The sequence below is a fragment of the Myxine glutinosa genome, chromosome 4, assembly GCF_964187855.1.
Source record: "Myxine glutinosa chromosome 4, kmMyxGlut1.1, whole genome shotgun sequence".
Classification (NCBI taxonomy): Eukaryota; Metazoa; Chordata; class Myxini; order Myxiniformes; family Myxinidae; genus Myxine; species Myxine glutinosa.
This window is the reverse complement of record NC_136264.1, coordinates 22,434,629-22,454,835: the sequence shown is the minus strand read 5'-3', so window position 1 is coordinate 22,454,835 and position 20,207 is coordinate 22,434,629. Positions and strand designations below refer to the sequence as shown.

Genomic DNA, 20,207 nt, shown 5'->3' with positions numbered 1-20,207 from the left:
ACAGCAGGTTTAACTATTTCTACAGCATCAACTATAGACTCTGGTTCAGGAGGTTTGAAGTTAAAGACTCTTATTTTAATATGTCCTTTGAATGCTCCATCAGAGTTTTTAGTTGTGATAAAATTTGATAAATGTAGATTTGTTTTAAGATGTATTTTGAAGCCTTTCTTGAGGATATTTTTATTACATGTAGAACAGTGTTTTGTTTCAGGTGGAAGAGGGGAAAGTTTGTTTAAAATGTTGTATGTATGTTTTGCGGTGAGAATATGTTGTTTATAATATTTTACTTCCTTCTCGCAAGTATCACAATAAACCATATTTATAGCGTGAGAAAACGTGGTGTTTTATATATATCACTGTGCTTAAAATAAAACACTTTTGAGCTTTACAGCTCCGTTTTATATATATCGCTGTGCTTAAACTAAAACACTTTTTCACTCAGAATCATCTAAGTCATAACTATCACATGAATACTCAGAATCATACTCAGAGTCATCAATAAAGCTACTCTCATAACTATCATTTGAGCACAAACTATTAGTATCATAACTATCATCTGTGTTCAATGAAATACTATCATCACCATCGTCCGAGTTCAATGAAATACTATCATCACTATCGTCCGAGTTCAATGAAATAGTAAAATCTTCACTGCTGTAATGACTCATATTTAATTAGCAGAAAAAACCTTTCCATCTATACCAATATACTTTCTTTCATTAACGGATTCAATCTCTACATTTTTAATATCAAAAGTTATCTTTAAATAATCTCTAACTATCATAGAACGAAATGACATTTCACCAGAAATATTAACATCATTCATTTTACTTAGATCTACACCCTTTGGATTATTAAAGAAAATACAAATGTCTCCTCTAGAATTATTAATGGTCTTATCATTCTTTTTCAAAGTATCGTGGTCAATCACTTTTTCAAGCTTTGAATAAATTGCCAGGAGTAGAGGAGAAACTTTTGTTAGATTTACTTTAATGGATGTCTTTCCAGGTATAGTTAGAGCTCTTCCTTTAAATGAAATAGAGGGGCTCATGTTATTTTCCATAACTGGTTTTACCCAAAAATTTCCATATTTATCTTTGTTCAATTTAACATCTTTGACATATTTTTCTATATCTTCCACCGAAGTAGAGATTGATTGAAATTTGTCTTTTGTGCTTTGAAACATTGTATTTATTAATGAATAAACTTGCGTTTAGTTTAAGTAAAAATTTACTATATAAATATGATAAGTTCTGAAGGATATTTAGAATTTCCAGACTCTCCATATGATAAATTAGAGAATTGTCCAGCTTGTGATAGAATAGGGCTTAATAATGAGGGTTCATATAAACAATGTTTATTCTGTGATTATATTCTAATTAATGATAATAAGAAATATAAAAAAACATATAACTCTTTTAAATTAGAACCAAAAATGAATTACTTTACAAGATTAATAAGAGAGATGAATGTTAAGCATTATGGTGATAATACACCATTTCTTACAAGGAAAGAGACTCTTTGTATTGAGGAAATGTATAAGGGTTTAATGATATTTATTATTCAAAATAATTTTAATGGAAATGTTAATACAAGATACTATATAAATAAAATAATGAATTATTTTGAAATTAAACCCGAACTCAGGATAAAATATAGAGTTTCTAAAATAGCTCAAAAAAAGTTAGATGACTTGTTTTCCAAATATATAAATGAATGATTTTTTACCCGTTTGGGAAAATAAGATAAAGTTTAATAACCATAAAAACATTCCAAATTCATTGAGATGTCTAATAGTTGGTTCAAGCGGATGTGGGAAAACCTGTTTACTTTTAAAGATGCTCCTTGGTCCTAATTTTTTAGATTATGATAATTTAATAATTTTTACAAAGTCAAGTTTTCAACCCGAGTATCAACTACTCTCACAGGGTTTTAATGCAGGTCTTAAAAAGGAAGACATTATCGGTTTATTTAAACTTCAAAACAAACTGAATGATTATAATATTGAAGATATAATACAATTATTTTGTGATACACAGAAATCAAAATCGAAACCCATAACTTGTATTCTCAGTGATAATACGGATGATATACCTTCACCTCAAGATTTAGATAAATCAAAAAAGAACCTCGTCATCTTTGATGATTGTGTTAATGAGAGAAACCAAACAGTAATGGATAGCTACTATACAAGAGGGAGACATTCTTCTTGTAATTGTATATATCTTAGTCAATCATATTTTCAACTCCCTCGACGCTCAATAAGAAACAATGCCAATACTTTTATTTTATTTAAGTTAAATTCAATAGATGTAAATAATTTTTGGAGAGATAATTGCTCTACGTTATGTAGTAAAAAAGAATTTGAAAATTATATGAAACACACGATTGGAAAATATAAATATATTGTTGTGAAACAAGATGAGATACTAAATGATATTTTTCAATAAATAAATACAGAAAATGAATACCGAAGAAAGAGAAAGAAAGTTTAAGGAACATCAACAATTAGTTTCAAAAGTTGTTAAACAACAGGAAGAGATAAAGAAGAAACGGAGACAGAAACTAACTGGTGAAGAAGCCTTTGAAAGAAAACAAGAGAAATTCTTTAAACCACTTTTGAAAACTCAACACTCACCTACAGTTCCCACGGTAGAATTTACTCCGAAAAAACTTCAAATGCTCAAAGATTTTAGTCAGATAACAAAACAAGAACTTGGTGAATTAGAATATGATGACGAGGGATTATTTCGGAAACTTGAGCAGGTAAATCAACCCCCTAATTATGTTGTGGAAGCTCTTCAAAACAATGAATATTCGGCGGGTTCAAAAACCAGAGCAGGTCTCATTCCAACAGAAGAACCAGCAGTGTTTCATCTTGTGGAAGAAAAGGTATTGATATTTAATGATGAATTGATGTTCTTGAGTTCTACTCAACCAAATGTTAAATTAACTCCAAGATTAATGTTTCTTCTAACAAACCCCGGATTCAGCGGTTCAAAATATTTTGAGGAACCACTTGATATGGAAAGAGAGGAAGATAGGGTATATATTGAGTTGTTAAATGCACTTGATTATGGAGTTTCTGTTGCTGGTAAAAGTAAGAAGAATGAGAAGGAGAAACATATTATTGATGCTTTAAGTAAACTTGGTTCAGGTGTTAGTTTTCTTCCAAATGACCCATCACAATTAGTTAATAGGCTATTATTGTTGTTAGGTAGTAAGAAGGCTGGAAACAACAATTGTTTTAATGAATCCTCAGCCATTTTAGATCAGTTGATGAATATGAAAATAATTAATAAATGTCAATACAAAGATATTTTATTAGATATTAAATAAGATGAGAAGCACAATTCTTAGTTTTAATTTCACAACGAGCGATTACACAGCTTCATTCCCTTACCCACTACAACTTGACCCCCTTACCTCATATGAGGCATCTTTGTTGTCAATGGAAACTTACAATACCCTTTTTAATATCACAGAGAAAAACAACAAGTTTAGTTATAATCCAGGCACTGCCTACAAAACTATAACTGTTTCACCTGGAGCTTACGAGATTTCTCAAATATCTTCAGAAGTCTCTCGCCTTATGAAAGAAAAAGGTGATGAACCAAAAAATATTGTAATAGATATTCAAAAACACACTTCAAAATCAACTATTAAACTTAAAAATAATTATAAAGTTGATTTCACGATTGAAAATTCGTTTAGAGAGCTATTGGGTTTCTCTTCAAAAAAGATTGAAAATAACGGGACGTTTTACAGTGATAATGTTATCCAAATATCCTCCGGTATAAATTCAGTATTAATTCATTGTGATTTGATTGATGGTGCTTATAACGATGGAATAAGAACAAATACAATATTTTCATTCAGTGCATACTCAACCCCGATTGGTTATAAATTTAATATGGAACCAAAAAATCTTGTCTATTTACCTGTGTCAGGAAAAACCATATACAGAGTAAATTTTAGGATAACCGACCAAGATAATCGTATGATATCCTTTAATGATGAAATTATATCCATCAGAATTCACCTACGTGAAGTTTTTCAATAAATAAATAATGGTTATTGTGAGAAAACACGAGTTGGGAAAATATAAAATAATTACAGGGGAGGGCATGTTCCTTTCACCAGACTATACAAGGTATGTGGGTAGAGGATACTATAAACCTAAGAGACAACGAGGTGTAGGTCATCAATTTCGAAATAAAGGAGATGGGATAATTGATACTCTAATGGGTATTGGTTCAACCATCCTTAAACATAAAGACCTAATTGGTTCAACTGCTTCTGCCGTGGGCTCCGTTGCGGGTGCTATAAAGAGTATAAAAGATGCTCAAAAGGAGTCTCATAAATTACAAGCAATCAAAGAAATAAAAAAAGGTAAAACTCAACTATCTTCACAAGAACGACAAAAAATCATTAAAATACTTGGGTCAGGGTTTCAACAATTTTAATGCTATATAAATACAAGTATGGAAGCGATTGATAGTATCTATGATTTGGATGATACGATTATCATTTCAAACTCCACTAAAAAGGAAGACTATTTTAAGGTAAATGCTATAACAGGAACAGACTGGAATTCAAACGGAACAAAAAGTTTTGAAATAAATAATCAACAAACTTACTTGAATATAGCTGATAGTTTCTTGCTGTGTAAATTTAAATTCACTAAGGCTGCGAATAATACTAATGCTACACTCGTAAATGATTTCTTCTGGAAAATGTTTGACAGTGTCCGCCTGTATATTGGAACACAAGAGGTTGAAGCGGTTGATTATGTCTCTGCTACATCTGAAATGATGAAATTTACACTATATTCGTTTAGTGATAGAATGGGTAAGGGAGCTGTTGAAGGTTTTATTCCTGATATGTCAACGGGTACAAACGCAGACCCTGGTTATAGTCAAAGGAAGTCAATGTATAATGATGAAACAAAAGCAGTGAATAGTTTTACCGTAGCAGTACCTCTTAAAGGTATATTTGGATTTTGCGATTATGATAAAGTTTTGTATGGTCTTAAAATTAGATTTCAACTACAAAGGAATGATAATGTAAATAGGTTGCTTTTTGGGGATGAAAATGCTTTTGGAGACAACAATAAATTTGTCATTAATGATTTGTGTTGGTATATCAGTGAATATACTCCTAATCTTAAAACGGAAGAGATGTTAAATAGAAGACTTAACTCAAAGAAACCGCTAAATGTATCATACCTTAAAAGAAGATGTCAACACGTTAAACTGGAACACACTACCTACACTTGGAATTTGGGTGTTCTTCAAGGAAAGCCACGATACCTCTGGCTCATTTTTAAAAAACCAGATGGAGAGGACGGTACTAATAAGAATAATGCGCTGAGTGATAATGCTAAGGTGAAACAACTTCGGGTTTCTCTTGATGGCACATTTTATCCGCGAGATAGATTGGAAATTGATTGGGAAAAAAATGATTATGCGGAAGCCTACAAGTCCTACCAAAAGGTGTGTGAAAGTAATGGTAATAATGATCCTATTTTGGATATGGTTGCATTTAAAGGTTTATATACAATCTACGCAATTGACCTGAGTTCTCAAAAGGAAACTATAAAGTCTAATCGAGTGGATACTTCTCTATACATTGAAAGAGGGGAGAATGAAGAAGTTGATGCTTATTGTTTGCTTTTGGAGGAAACAGAATTACAGATTAATACAGATAATGGTGTTATGATTAATATCACATAGGTTTTTTCTCATAAATAAATGGTTGGGGTATATGTTAATCAAATCAATCTTAATAAATTAACATCTTGTATTCAAAATCAAAAGCCTTGTATTATTAATGTTAATACAATTCAAAGAAAAGGAGCTGTAAGAATTGATGTTTTACTCACACACACACAAGTAAAAACACTAAATGATGTTGGATCACTTAAAATTAAAATGACGAAACCTATGTTAAAGAAATATTCAATAGACGAGTCAAGAGGAGGATTTCTCCCGTTTCTAATTCCTTTATTTGCTGGTTTAAGTGCGGCGGGAGCATTGACTGGTGGTATTTCAGCAGCGGTAAAAACTGCTAACGAAAGGAAGGCACAACTAAAAGCTCAAAAAGAATTGGAAAGACATAACAAGGAGTTGGAGAAACAAATTAGTGGAAGTGGTGTAATTGTAGATTTTGCTCAAAAACTTGAAAGTCTACCTGATAAAGCTAGATTGTTGGTTGGTGATATGCTTTCCTCTATCGCTCAAGCGGGTGTTAAACTAACTAAACGGGGTAATGGATTGTATCTTTCTCATAAATAAATGGATAAATGGTTTAAACAATTTGGAAAGAATACAACGTCAAATATAGAACTAGCCAAGTATTGTAAAACACTAAAAATTGATAATGTGGTAATCTGTATGAGAGATGAATTAATACATATAAATAAGAATACAAAGAATATTATTATGAATTTAGACACACAGAATGGTTCTCATTGGGTTTGTATTCATAATAGTCAGGATAAATATTATTTTGATAGTTATGGTATGCCACCACCTGTTGAAGTAATACAATTCTTACAGAATGGTGTTTATCAAACATTTCAAGTTCAAGAAATTAATTCTAAATGTTGTGGTCAATTATGTTTATATGTATTATTTCAACTCAACAATAATGAAAAGTTTTATGATATCATTTTTAATCTAATATAAATGACTTATGTTGGAAAAGATGGTTCTATCTTTGGAAAATCCTCTCAGGATATTGATTTATCAAATTATTATACAAAGGCACAGGCTGAACGACAAAAATATAGTGTAAGTAAAAATATTAATATGAAGAATACTTATAAATTAATCAATTATCCAAACCCTACAGATGCGAATGACTTAATTAGATTAAGTGATTTATCACAATATATATTTTTAAAGAAAACAGCACGTTTTGTGAAAGAAGTAAAATTTACAACCACAACACCTGGTTATACTGACCATACACCTTTCCTCATTGAATTTAACTACCTGCTTACAATTGAATTTTATAAAGAAGGACATTTAGTTAATATGCGAATTAATAAATGGGGGTATGATATGCCTGATTTAGGGTATAATTGGTCTTTTTCAATAAACATAGAAGACCTACATGATTTAAATCAGTCTCGTAAAGAAGAATATTATCCACTTGGTGAAGATAAGGATTTATGTGGAAGTACAATTAGTAAACAACAAATACGTGATTTTAAGAAAATAAAAATATATGATAGTATAGCGATGGTTCGCATGACAAAGAAGGAAGGTAATGAGATAAGGATAGAAAGCCGAGGAATACAAACCGATTTGGTAGTGGGAAGATGGGGTGGTATTACCTGTCATAATATTAATCTCACATATATTTCTGATACATAAATGGCAGGAAGAAGACTACAAGAGAATTATAATTTTTGTATTCAAGGATACCTACAAGAAAAGGGTGCTCGGTATTACATACCTTATGATTTGGAGCATATACATGGGAATTTTGTCATAAAAAACTGGCCTTATACTGATATTGTTAAACCCACAAATAGAGACTTGTTTAAAATATTAAATAAAAATGAACTTCTCAAAGTTATGAAATATAAAACTCTTTTAGAAATCGTCAACAAATCTTATTGGTATCCTATTATGAGAAAAATAATTATAGATACAAGAATATCTCAAAATCCAGATGAGTATATGTATAATATTCTTTGGGGTTCAAACTCAAGGGTAGCAAGGGATGAGGAAGGAGTTGAAGAAGAGAAGGAGGAAAGAGAGAAAAAGGAGAAGGAGGAAAGGGAGAGGGAGGAGAAGGAGGAGAGGGAGAAAAAGGAGGAGAAGGAGGAGAGGGAGAAAAAGGAGAAGGAGGAAAGGGAGAAAAGGGAGAAGGAGGAAAGAGAGAAAAAGGAGAAGGAGGAAAGGGAGAGGGAGAAAATGGAGGAGGAGGAGAGGGAGCAAAGAGAGAGGGAGGAAAAATATAAAAAGATGGAAATCACTGAGATTCATAAAAGATTGAGTGTATTAAAGCAAATAAATCAATCTCAACGCACCGAAGAGGAAATTAAAGAATTAACAACTCTTATGAAGATAATGGTTTCAAAAATAAGAACGTCAATGTCTTCAATTTCAGAGATTTAAACGCGAAAGTGGTGAAGAAGAAGAAGAAGAAGAAGGAAAAGATTATGTGATTGATGATGTTGGTGTCATTGACTTTAGTTAGTTTTTATTTGTAAATAAATGGAGGAGAGAGTGAAGGCATTCCTTAGGATTCTTTATGTTTTAAAAATAAAGATTGAAATGTATATGTTGAAAACCAAAAAGGTTTTGATACTCTGTCGGAATTTTTCTGATAAATAAATATGAGTTATTGTTTCAAATGTAAAAAGAAAACTAAATCTAAAAATATCTCTTATGTTAAAGCTAAAAATAATAGAGTTTATCAAAAAGGAATATGTCAAGTATGTGGCTCTAAAAAGTGCCAATTCATCTCTCCTAAAAGAGGAGGAGACATACAAAAGTTTCTGTCAGGAAGTAAATTTACAACAACTGGAATTCCAGGGGAATTACACCTTCCAGGGTATTCTTTCTGTGGTCCAGGAACAAACTTGGATAAAAGATTAGATGAGGCTGACAATCCTAAACCTTGGTCTAAACCTACAAATAGGGTTGACGAAGTGTGTATGAAGCATGATATTGCTTATGGGAAAACCACTACGTTGACTGAAAAACATAAAGCCGACAGCGAAATGTTGTATAATTTGTCTTTGATACAAAATCCAACGTTGAGAGAGAAAGTTGATAGGTTTATTGTGAGAAATTTGATAAATGCTAAATTGAAACTTGGTCTTGGTTATTCCTCAAAAAACTATTAGGCTCTAATGATGCCATCAAGACTGAGGAGCTTTTGGCTGAAGAATTACACAAACCTATAATCACAAAGTTTAAAAGAAGGAAGGTTTATTCTAAATACACTGACCACATATGGTCCGCTGATTTAATTGAATTGAATAATGACAGGGGATACAGGTATGCTTTAACCGTTATTGATTTGAGGAGTAGATTTGCCTGGGTTGTCCCTTTAAAAAATAAAAGGGGTGATACTTTAATGTTAGCCTTTAAGCTAATATTTGATCGGGATAAAAGGAAACCAAAGAAGTTATGGACTGATGAGGGAACAGAGTTCTATAACAAAATATTCATGAAATTTCTTAAGGGGAAGGGTATTAAATTATACAGCACCTTTAATGAAGGAAAGGCAGTTGTTATTGAGCGTTTTAATCGTACTTTAAAAGAGAAATTATATAAAAAATTCACACAACTCGGTTCTCAAAAATGGGTGTATTTAATTCAGGATATTGTAGATAATTACAATAATACAGTTCATTCATCAACACAATCAAAACCATCAGAAACATTTACAAAATTAGAATATGAAAAGGAGATTAATTTGAGAAAGCCCAAGTTTAAAGTTGGTGATATTGTAAGAATATACAAATGGAAAAGTCATTTTGAGAAAGGTTATACACAAAAATGGACTCGTGAATTATTTAAAATCATTGATGTAATGGATACAGTCCCTTGGACCTACAAATTATATGATTTAAATGGAGAAGAAATCTTGGGTTCATTTTACTCACAAGAATTACAAAAAACACAAGTAAGCAGATAATACCCTTGAAAATAATAAATAAATAAATAAAATGTAATGGGGATACGTTTTTAAATCTGTGAACCCCAAACACAGAATCCCACAACTTTTTAGTTGGGGCTTAACTTTTGTGTGTGTATAATGGGGATACGTTTTTAAATCTGTGAACCCCAAACACAGAATCCCACAACTTTTTAGTTGGGGCTTAACTTTTGTGTGTGTATAATGGGGATACGTTTTTAAATCTGTGAACCCCAAACACAGAATCCCACAACTTTTTAGTTGGGGCTTAACTTTTGTGTGTGTATAATGGGGATACGTTTTTAAATCTGTGAACCCCAAACACAGAATCCCACAACTTTTTAGTTGGGGCTTAACTTTTGTGTGTGTGTGTATGTGCGAGTGAGTCATAATAATATACAAACCCTAACCCAACCCAAGCCCTAACCCAACCCCATCCCTAACCCAAACCCATCCCTAACCCAACCCATCCCTAACCCAACCCCATCCCTAACCCAACCCCATCCCTAACCCAACCCCATCCCTAACCCAACCCCATCCCTAACCCAACCCCATCCCTAACCCAACCCCAACCCTAACCCAACCCCATCCCTAACCCAACCCCATCCCTAACCCAACCCATCCCTAACCCTCACATTCAAAATCCCAACCCTAACCCAATCCCATCCCTAACCCAACCCCAACCCTAACCCTCACATTCAAAATCCCAACCCTAACCCAACCCATCCCTAACCCAACCCCATCCCTAACCCAACCCCATCCCTAACCCAACCCCAACCCTAACCCTCACATTCAAAATCCCAACCCTAACCCAACCCCATCCCTAACCCTCACATTCAAAATCCCAACCCTAACCCAACCCCATCCCTAACCCTCACATTCAAAATCCCACCCAAACCCTAACATAATCTTTCTTTTCTTCTTTTTTAAATACGTATTTCTTTTTTTTTTTTTCCTCTTCCTCCAATTCTGTCTTTCAAGGCTTTTAAGTTTGAAGAAGTAGAAATGGGAAGAAAGAATTTTCCAGCATTTTCTTCCTCGAACTTTCTTGATATTGCTTAAATCAAGCGTCATTAAATAAAGAACATTGTTCATTGCTTTAGAATCCAAAGAGTCTCCAAGAGGAACCCCACAGGTAGAGTCTCCAAAATAAAACCAACTTTCCAAGTTCCCAAGGTATAACCACATTCCTGTTGAGCCTCCAAGATAGGTATCACATTCCGAGTCATCAAAACAAAACCCCCATTCCGAGTCTCCAAAACGAAACCAGTTTTCAAAGTCTCCAAGGTAAAACTCTTTTCCTAATTTTATGAAATTTAGTGAGTCTCCAAGGTAGGCTCCACAGTTAGAACCATCTAGGCAGACCTCATAATTAGTTTTTCCCAAATTTAGTGAGTCTCCAAGGTAGGCTCCACAGTTAGAACCATCTAGGCAAACCTCATAATTTGTTTTTCCCAAATTTAGTGAGTCTCCAAGGTAGGCTCCACAGTTAGAACCATCTAGGCAGACCTCATAATTTGTTTTTCCCAAATTTAGTGAGTCTCCAAGGTAGGCTCCACAGTTAGAACCATCTAGGCAGACCTCATAATTTGTTTTTCCCAAATTCAGTGAGTCTCCAAGGTAGGCTCCACAGTTAGAACCATCTAGGCAAACCTCATAATTTGTTTTTCCCAAATTTAGTGAGTCTCCAAGGTAGGCTCCACAGTTAGAACCATCTAGGCAGACCTCATAATTTGTTTTTCCCAAATTTAGTGAGTCTCCAAGGTAGGCTCCACAGTTAGAACCATCTAGGCAGACCTCATAATTTGTTTTTCCCAAATTTAGTGAGTCTCCAAGGTAGGCTCCACAGTTAGAACCATCTAGGCAGACCTCATAATTTGTTTTTCCCAAATTCAGTGAGTCTCCAAGGTAGGCTCCACAGTTAGAACCATCTAGGCAGACCTCATAATTTGTTTTTCCCAAATTTAGTGAGTCTCCAAGGTAGGCTCCACAGTTAGAACCATCTAGGCAGACCTCATAATTTGTTTTTCCCAAATTTAGTGAGTCTCCAAGGTAGGCTCCACAGTTAGAACCATCTAGGCAGACCTCATAATTTGTTTTTCCCAAATTTAGTGAGTCTCCAAGGTATAACTCTTTGGCTGGGTCATCAAGGTAGAACTCGTTCAGTGGGTTTTGTTTTGATAACTCACAATAAGTATCATCATGGTAGAACTCTTTTTCAGGATTTTGTGGATCTCCAAGGTATAACTCTTTGGCTGGGTCATCAAGGTAGAACTCGTTCTGTGGGTCTTGGTTGTTCAAAAGATCTTCAAACAAAAAAATAACTTTATCCCAAGTTGTGTTAAAAGTAGAATTTTCATTTCGTAGCTCAGATACAATTTCCTCCATCGACAAGAGGTTCGAGTCCAGTTCATCAATCTGAAGGTTGAGCGCTACACAGGTAGTAGGACTCCAAGGAATAGCAAAGTTATCCCATTCCATTTCGGCATAGGAGTCCATTCTCAAGTGAAGCAGAAAGCGTGTTTGAAAAAGCCTGTGTGGTCGGTGCCTTTTATAAGAAGGGCTGGGTGTGTGTCATTTCCTGTGGAAATTCCCTGGGCGTGTCTTAACTGGAAATGATGTGATGGAAATTCCCTGAAAATGATGTTATGTATTACCTGGAAATGATACAATGCTGAAGAGTTTATAAAGTGGGTGGGACTTAGCAAAAGTGGGCGGAGCTTAGCAAAAGTGGGCGGGGCTTAGTAAAAAGTGGGCGTGGCTTAACAAAAAGTGGGCGGGGCTTAGTAAAAATGGGCGTGGTTTACCAAAAAGTGGGCGGGGTTTTTCCAAAAAGTGGACGGAGCTTAACAAAAGGTGGGCAGAGCCTACCAAAAAGTGTGTGGCACTGGAGGCGCTCAAATAAGAACATTGAGGGAGGTTTACCATTTTATCTTAGCTCAGTTAAAATATCTTAATAAAGAACCAAACTCAAACATATTTTTTGTTAATATATTAGATGGTGAAGAGAGTGGCAAGAGAATTAAATTATTTCCCACGCATAAACAAATATTTGTAGGGTCGTTGTTTGAGTGGGTTATATTCACCAGATGATATTAAGAGTAAAAGGTTAAAAGGTCCATAAGGTCAGAAGGATCACAGGTGTTTAAGTGGTCTAATGAATAAGGATAACATGTCAAAAGGTTAGAAGGTTCGTAAAGAACAGGGTGAGAGAAATATAGGTGTTTAGGGGCAATGAGGGAGGGAAAGAATTAATATGGAAGTGAATGGGTCAAAGATTAATCTGCCAGATGATATGTAGAAGAAGGATGATAGGTCTATAAGAGAAAACAAATATTTGTAGTGTTTGAGTGGTCTAATGAACAACATTAAGGATAGGTACTACAGACAAAAGGTTCATAAAGATGAGGGTGGGAGAAATAGAGGTGTTTATGATTTTTGAAAAAGACAAGGGGGTAAATGACATTAGATAGGGATTTCCCATGTTAAACGGAGGTGTCCCAGAAGCAACATTATTACACTACTCACCTCCCCTCACATCCGGAATATTGGCATCATCTTTGACCAAACCCTCTCCTTCAACAAATACACTAAACAGATCACAAAGTCAGCCTTCTTTCACCTGAAAAACATCGCCCGTCTCCGTCCATCCCTCTCCTCCATGGCTGCAGAAACCCTCATCCACGCCTTCATCACCTCCCATCTGGACTACTGCAATAGCCTCCTCTATGGTTCACCCTCAACAATCACCAATAAACTCCAATACATTCAGAACTCCTCTGCCCGTCTACTCACCCATTCCCGGGCCGTGACCACATCACCCCCGTCCTTTACAAGCTTCACTGGCTCCCCATCTCCCAGAGAATCCAGTACAAAATCCTCCTCTTGACCTACAAAGCCCTCCATAACCTGGCCCCATCCTACCTGGCTGACCTCCTCTCCAGACACACTCCCAACCGCAACCTCCACTCTGCTGGTACCAACCTCCTGACCCCCCCCCCCCCCCCCATCCGGACCAAATTCAGATCCTGGGGGGACAGGGCCTTCTCCATCGCTGCTCCCACCCTCTGGAACTCACTACCTCACACCATCAGAGACTCCTCCTCACTCACCACATTCAAAACATCACTCAAGACCCACCTGTTCAACACTGCATTCAACATTTAACCCACAGCATTTAAAGCCATGATTATCTCTTCTCCTTCTCCCTCCTTTTTGCTATGGGTATTTCCCTATTGATTCTTGTTTTTTGCAATTGTTTTTATGTTTTGCTATGCATTATGTTTTGCACTCTGTCAAAGCGTCTTTGGGCTCCCTGAAAAGCGCTATATAAAATAAATGCATTATTATTATTATTATTATTAATTCTCCGAACAATTATAGTGAAATTGTTGGAAATGTTTATGGGTGAGACTTTGCCTTCCAGGAATTCCATGGACTTTGCAGAGCAGATGGCCCAGCTGGACAGGAAGTGGTGTGCGGTGTTATTACAACTTCTGGGGATCACTTTCAATGGGAAGGCATGAGAAAGTTCTTCCTACTCCTTGGAATCAACCTGTGTTTTGGCACTTTAGTTGGTGGAGAGGCTGGTTCAGAACATACTCATGGGCAGGAAGGGACTCATGGCTAAGTGAAAAACGACAACAGTACTATGGTATGTGTTCATTGTCCAATATTTATAAAATTTACCAATAACTCAGTACTTGCGATGTCAAACAGATGATATTGTGCATCAGATGAGCAGATTTAGGAGTCCTGGAAAAAGTTTTTCTCTCAATTTTGATGCACACCTTGAGTGTACCAATTCATATAAAACACTACAATATACTCATGTGTACACAATTCCTTTTTTAACCAACTCAGAGCTGGTAATAATCCGGCTCCTTCTTAAGCATAGACTTTGTAAACAAATAATCCAAAAAATGCAGGCAAAATGGATTCAAAGAAATAGTATCCATTTTTAGCCTACTCTGCAATATTTATATGTTGTTCACAAAAGTTACCAATGTATACATTTTGTAATGATTGTTTTCCATCATAGAAAGTGAATTGGATCCGTTTGACAACTGCTGCATGAAATCAAATAGCAGGGAATTCTGCCGCTACTACGTAGAAAAGCGTCCAAGTGACTTCTGCTTCGGTTATAGGCCTCCTTTCATTGGTGAGTAGTCATTTATCCATGTATGTTATTGTTTCAGTCCACACAAGTTATTGTGATGTGCAGAAGACTCACTCTTGACTGTGGAGGCCAAAGTTGGATTTTAGGAATTAAAGCTGCCAATGAGATGATGGTAAAATTAGCAAATTTATTGGATCATGGTAAAAAAAAGAAGAGATTTTGTCTTACATAAAATAATTTACATAATATGGACTCTTCTAATTAATTAAATGTTTTTTTTTTATGACACAACAAATGTAACAGCCAATGCAAGGTGCTACCACCATTTCAAAAGATGTTTACCATCTCGTCAATTTAGTTCTCAGCCAAACTATGTTTCAAGGGCATGACCTTGTTTTCGCATCTTAAGACAACAAACAACATGCATTTTAATGCCATTTTCCCTGCAAGAGCGGGGGTTAGCCTTGCGGGCCCCATGATAATCTTCTCCATTTTGCCCTATTTTCTGCATCTCTCCTTGTTAACCCCCTTGCCCGCATTTCTTCTTCCACCATCTTTAGCCAAGTCTTTCTCGGTCTTCCCCGTCCTCTACTTCCTTCTACATCAATTTCCATCACTCTTCTCAACCAGTCACTCTCATCCTTCCTCAACACATGACCAAACTATCTCCATCTGTTTCTCTTCAAAGCATTTTTTCTGTTTTGGCATCTTAAGGTTTTTTTTTTTTGGGTTGATTTTGCTTGCCAAGACCACCAGTTTGAAAAACACGTTTACTGGCCTTCTGTCAGCATTGGGCAATTTGAGATAATTAGGAAAAACCAAAATGGCCACCCTTGCTCTCCTGTTGTGCTTATGTGCTTCCCTCTCTCTCCCCATATTATCTCCCCCTCCCTTTATTGTTTTGTGTCCATTTTTGTTTTTGTGTTTTATGTGCTAATGTGTGTTTAATGTGCTAGCTCTGACACGAACCTCAATCTTGTATATAAAAAATAAAAATATCTCCTGAAAAAATATCCAAATTGTCTTTAAGTATTGCCAGTCTGCTAAATATTGTATATTTCACTCAGGTCTTCACTATAGACAAGTTTGAGGTCGCATAATCGTAATTTTTTTTATCGTAATGTATTGTTTGTCGAGGGCAATTTTTTTATTCGAGAACCCTAAATAATTCCCATACACTAAAAACTACATCAGTTCGGAACCTAATAGTTTGCTGAACTGCTTCACCAGTTTCCAAATCACTGATTTCATAGGTTTGGTACGACCACTAAAGTGACTTTCCAATGCAATTTGAAATTCCATAAAGGATGCATTATTGATGTAATGTTCGACGAGAAACATGCGTTCTTCCACAGTGAGCACCAAGGCTTGACTGAGTGAAAACCGTTAAACGTCACTGCCAGGTCATGTGATAAATCACCTGATACCTGGTAACTCTCAATATCATATTACGTCTTTCTCTAACATTAGGCTACATTTACGCAAAATATTATTTTCTTCAATCATTCAAAACTTTCAAAATTCCCAACTCACCCCTCCTCTCAAATTTTCTCCCCCTCCAATCTCCCCTCTCATTCTTCCCCTTCAAAACTCCCAACCCACCCTCCCATTCAAAACTCCCAACCCACCCTCCCATTCAAAATTCCCAACTCACCCCTCCCCCTCAAATTTCCCCTCACCCCTCCCCTTCAAATTTCCCCCCTGACCCCTCCTCCTCAAATCTCCCTCCTCACCCCTCCCACTCAAATCTCCTCCACACTCCTCCCTTTCAAAACTCCCTCCTCAACATTTTTCTTCAATTCTCCCCTCTCACCCATCCTCCTCAAAGTTTTCTCTTAACTCCCCCACAAAGCTGCCTCCTCCCCGTTCTTCTCCCTTCCAACCCATATCTCTACGTCCTCCAACCTTCTACTTCACCCTGCTGCCCCTCAAACAACTCCTCACTGTGCCTCATCCCATCACCATCGAACCTTTTGTCCTCCTCATCCTTCCCTTTCTCCTAGCTCTTCTGAAATCTATGACACACTGTCATCAGCTCTCCCTACCTCCCCCTCTCATCCCTCATCTTACCCTACCCCTCCCCTCCCCTGTCCTGTATCCGATGCTCCCCCTCCCTCTTCCTTCACGGTATGGACCTCAAACATCCGACGCCTTTGCTCAAACCTGATTGATCTCTCCATTCAGGTTGCTTCTGACAAACCAGACTTAATCTGCTGAACAAAAACCTTCCTCCTTCAAGATGTCTCTGATTTCTTAATATCTCTTCCTGGTTACTCCCTCCTCCAGTATGATATACCTGAGCCCTGTCCTGGTGGTGGGGTTGCTATCTTTATCACAAACTCTCTTCCTCACTCTCCTTGTACTGCCCTCTCTCCACCCCACCCCCAGGAGTACCTCTGGCTACGGCTTCCTCTCCGCTCCCACCTTTTGTTCATATGTGTCTGTACCGTCCTCCACACAGTGATGACTCCATTTACATCTCGCTGTCTGACAGCATGGACCAACTTCTATCCACTCATCCAAACTCTCTCTTCCTCATATGCGAGTACTTCAACTGTCATCATGCCAGCTGGCTGGGTGTGGGTTCCTCTCTCACCAGCCATGGCCCCTCAGCAAAGGAATTCTGTGACTCACTGGGACTGACACAATCTGTCAATTTCCCAAACCGGATCTCAGCCAACAGAGCATCTTCTCTTCTCGACTTGGTTTTGACAAACTTCCCTGCAAATGTCTGCTGCTCTTCTTCTGCTCCAATCGGTTCATCTGATCATTTGCTTGTTAAAGTGGACATCTCTCTGGCCATTCTCAGAGAGCCACCTCACCGTCGATGAGTCTGGCATTTCACTCAGGCCGACTGCACTGTCTTCAAGCAGCCATCAAACTTGGTGGAGAGGTTGGGTGTATGACAAGGACGAGTCGATTCGATTTTAGTGAAGATCTGAATGTGGATTCGGATACAAGAGTTATTAATGTTAGCTCTTACACGAGCCTCGATCTTGTATCCCAAAAATAAATAAATAAATAAATACAGCATCATTATAAGTACTGGTTTTACAAAGATGTCTACCCACATCTTTGTGGTGCGACTTCTAGATGCCAGCTGTTCCAGCAGTCAAGAGATGATCATTGCACTTTAGTTGTCCTTGCCCGACAACATCTCTGAGTAGCTCTTCAACCACCTTGCGCATATGTCATATTCATTGGAAACTTCTTTCCAGTTAGCATTTTGCTCACATCTCCAAATACAAACTCCAAAATCTGTGCTTGGCCAGACTCTGCCAGACTCTGCCATCAATGTTCCGACGGCACCCACAAAATTCATCAGCACATGCATTCCACCTAATTTGTGAATCAGATGTGGATGTGCCCACTGAACCCCTACAGCTGCAACCCTGTGCAGTGGTTGATCAGCTGTGAACAGTGTGGAATCTTGTCCACTTTGTTGAATTAATTTCTGTGCTTTGCCCATGGCAGTCATGATAGTGCCAGGGTGTGCTGGTGGCATATCAATTAGTGGTAGATAGACTGCTTTAGTTTTAGCCTCAGGAGATTTCCCTTGCTCACAACACAAACGTGTATTGTACCCATTGGACTCAGGACAGTTATCTCTCTTTACAACCTGTCAGGGAAGTAAAGTTACTCTCACTAACTCTCTGCTGGGACACAACCATGTGGGCAAGGATACTCAGCAGAGGAACCTGCTTCTTCAGAAACTGAGGTGGCAGAGCTGGCTTTATTGGGGCCATTGTATTTGGCAACATCAAGCTCATAATCTATTTGTTTTGTCATCGCTGTCTTCTTAAGGCATGGTATGTCCTGTTCTTGTTGGTGTGTTTTAACACAAAGTCATGCCATGTGAAAGTGTGAACTGCGAAAGAATGGGTTGACAATTTACCATCATGAGATGCTATATTTGCATCAAAATTGTCCACCACGATTTACACGAAACCATCTTCAGCCTTTGAAATCGTTGTAAATTAGCCACGCTATCAATCTTGAATTTATGAAAATTAGCCACGTAATACAAACAATACTTCGAGTATGTGACCTCAAACTTGTCTATAGTGAGGACCTGAGTGAAATATACATTATTTAGCAACCTGACAATACTTTGTTTTGTTCAGGAAGACATTTGTTATTTTGGCAGCCATTTGGTTTTATGCTAAGTATCTCAAGTTGCTTATTGCTGATAGAAGTCCAGTAAAATTATTTATTTTTCAAATTGGTGGACGTGGCAAGCAAAGTCCACCAAAAAAAACCTAGGATGCCAAAGCGAGGTTGAGCGCAGCAGCTGCCGGACTAATTAGGAGATCATAGACCACATAGCATAATGCCCTCCAATAATATCTGTTTCACCTTGAAGGTCTTTCATCTTAAATTTATTACAATTTATAAAATGTGAATAGGGCTAGCCTATCAGTCGCGTGGTTTAGGTCCGAATGGTTTATCGCTAATAAAGGTGATAAAAACAAATTTCCCCAAATAAATGGTTTCTTTCATCGCATGCCCAACTGCTATAGGTTTACGATGATTTAAAGACTGTTCATAGATGGTTTATTTGATAGGCAAATGTATCATCATTTCAAGAAACTCATTTGGAGGATAAAATATTTCCAAGAAAGAGCACGAACAAACCCCATGGGTTACAATTTCATTGTACAGTACAAATATAATAATTAACACAGTTAAATAACTAATTTGAGAGGAATGTTAATTTTTAATTCAATGTTAAGCCATCACATATTTTGTCAAAGACTTCATCATCTGCATCAAACCTGTGGTATCCAATGAGTGCGTGGTTGGCATTTGGATCACAAGACTGAAAACTCGTTTTGCCTAAAAACACATTTTTGAGCAATTTATACAGTTAATGGAGGAGTTTGTTTGTGCTCATATGCTTGTAAAATGTGCAGGAGAATGACTTTGGAAGATGTGAGAGTTTAACCTCATAAATTACAAGGACATTAGAATTGAGGAGTAACTGGACTAATCCGCATCGGGTATTGGATTTAAATCTTGGCTTACAGCATCTGGAGTTACGTTTTCAGAGTGGAAGGCGAAACAGCCATGGATTCAAATGGCTAAGACACCTTTCCTGGGGTCATTAGCAAAGTTGCTTTCACCATTTGAATCCATGATCAAAATGTTTTGTTTTGTTCCAAAGACACAAACTGATCCACTCATTATAACCACGCATGGGTCGCTGTTTTGTGAATCATTTTACAGTGATGTATTTTCACCTCCGCCACAGAAGGTGTATGTAGGTTATGTTTTCAGCCCTGTCTGTCTGTTTGTCTGTGAACAAGATATCTCAAAAATGTGTGGACAGATTCGGACGAAATTTTGTGAAGAGGTAGCGTATGTGACAAGGACGAAATGATTCGAATTTGGTGAAGATCCGGATCCGGCTGCTATAATTTTTTAA

The 20,207-nt window shown here is 36.8% G+C and overlaps 1 protein-coding gene across 1 annotated transcript in view; it reads left to right on the top strand.

The window, feature by feature from the left end:
• Positions 1-20,207, top strand: part of LOC137425815 (uncharacterized) — a 1,363,480-nt gene that overhangs the window by 1,243,948 nt on the left and 99,325 nt on the right. The window contains exons 99-100 of the mRNA XM_078775194.1: positions 14,090-14,317; positions 14,705-14,824. Of these exons, the coding sequence (XP_078631320.1) occupies positions 14,090-14,317; positions 14,705-14,824 (348 nt within the window). The remainder of the gene's footprint in view (positions 1-14,089; positions 14,318-14,704; positions 14,825-20,207) is intronic.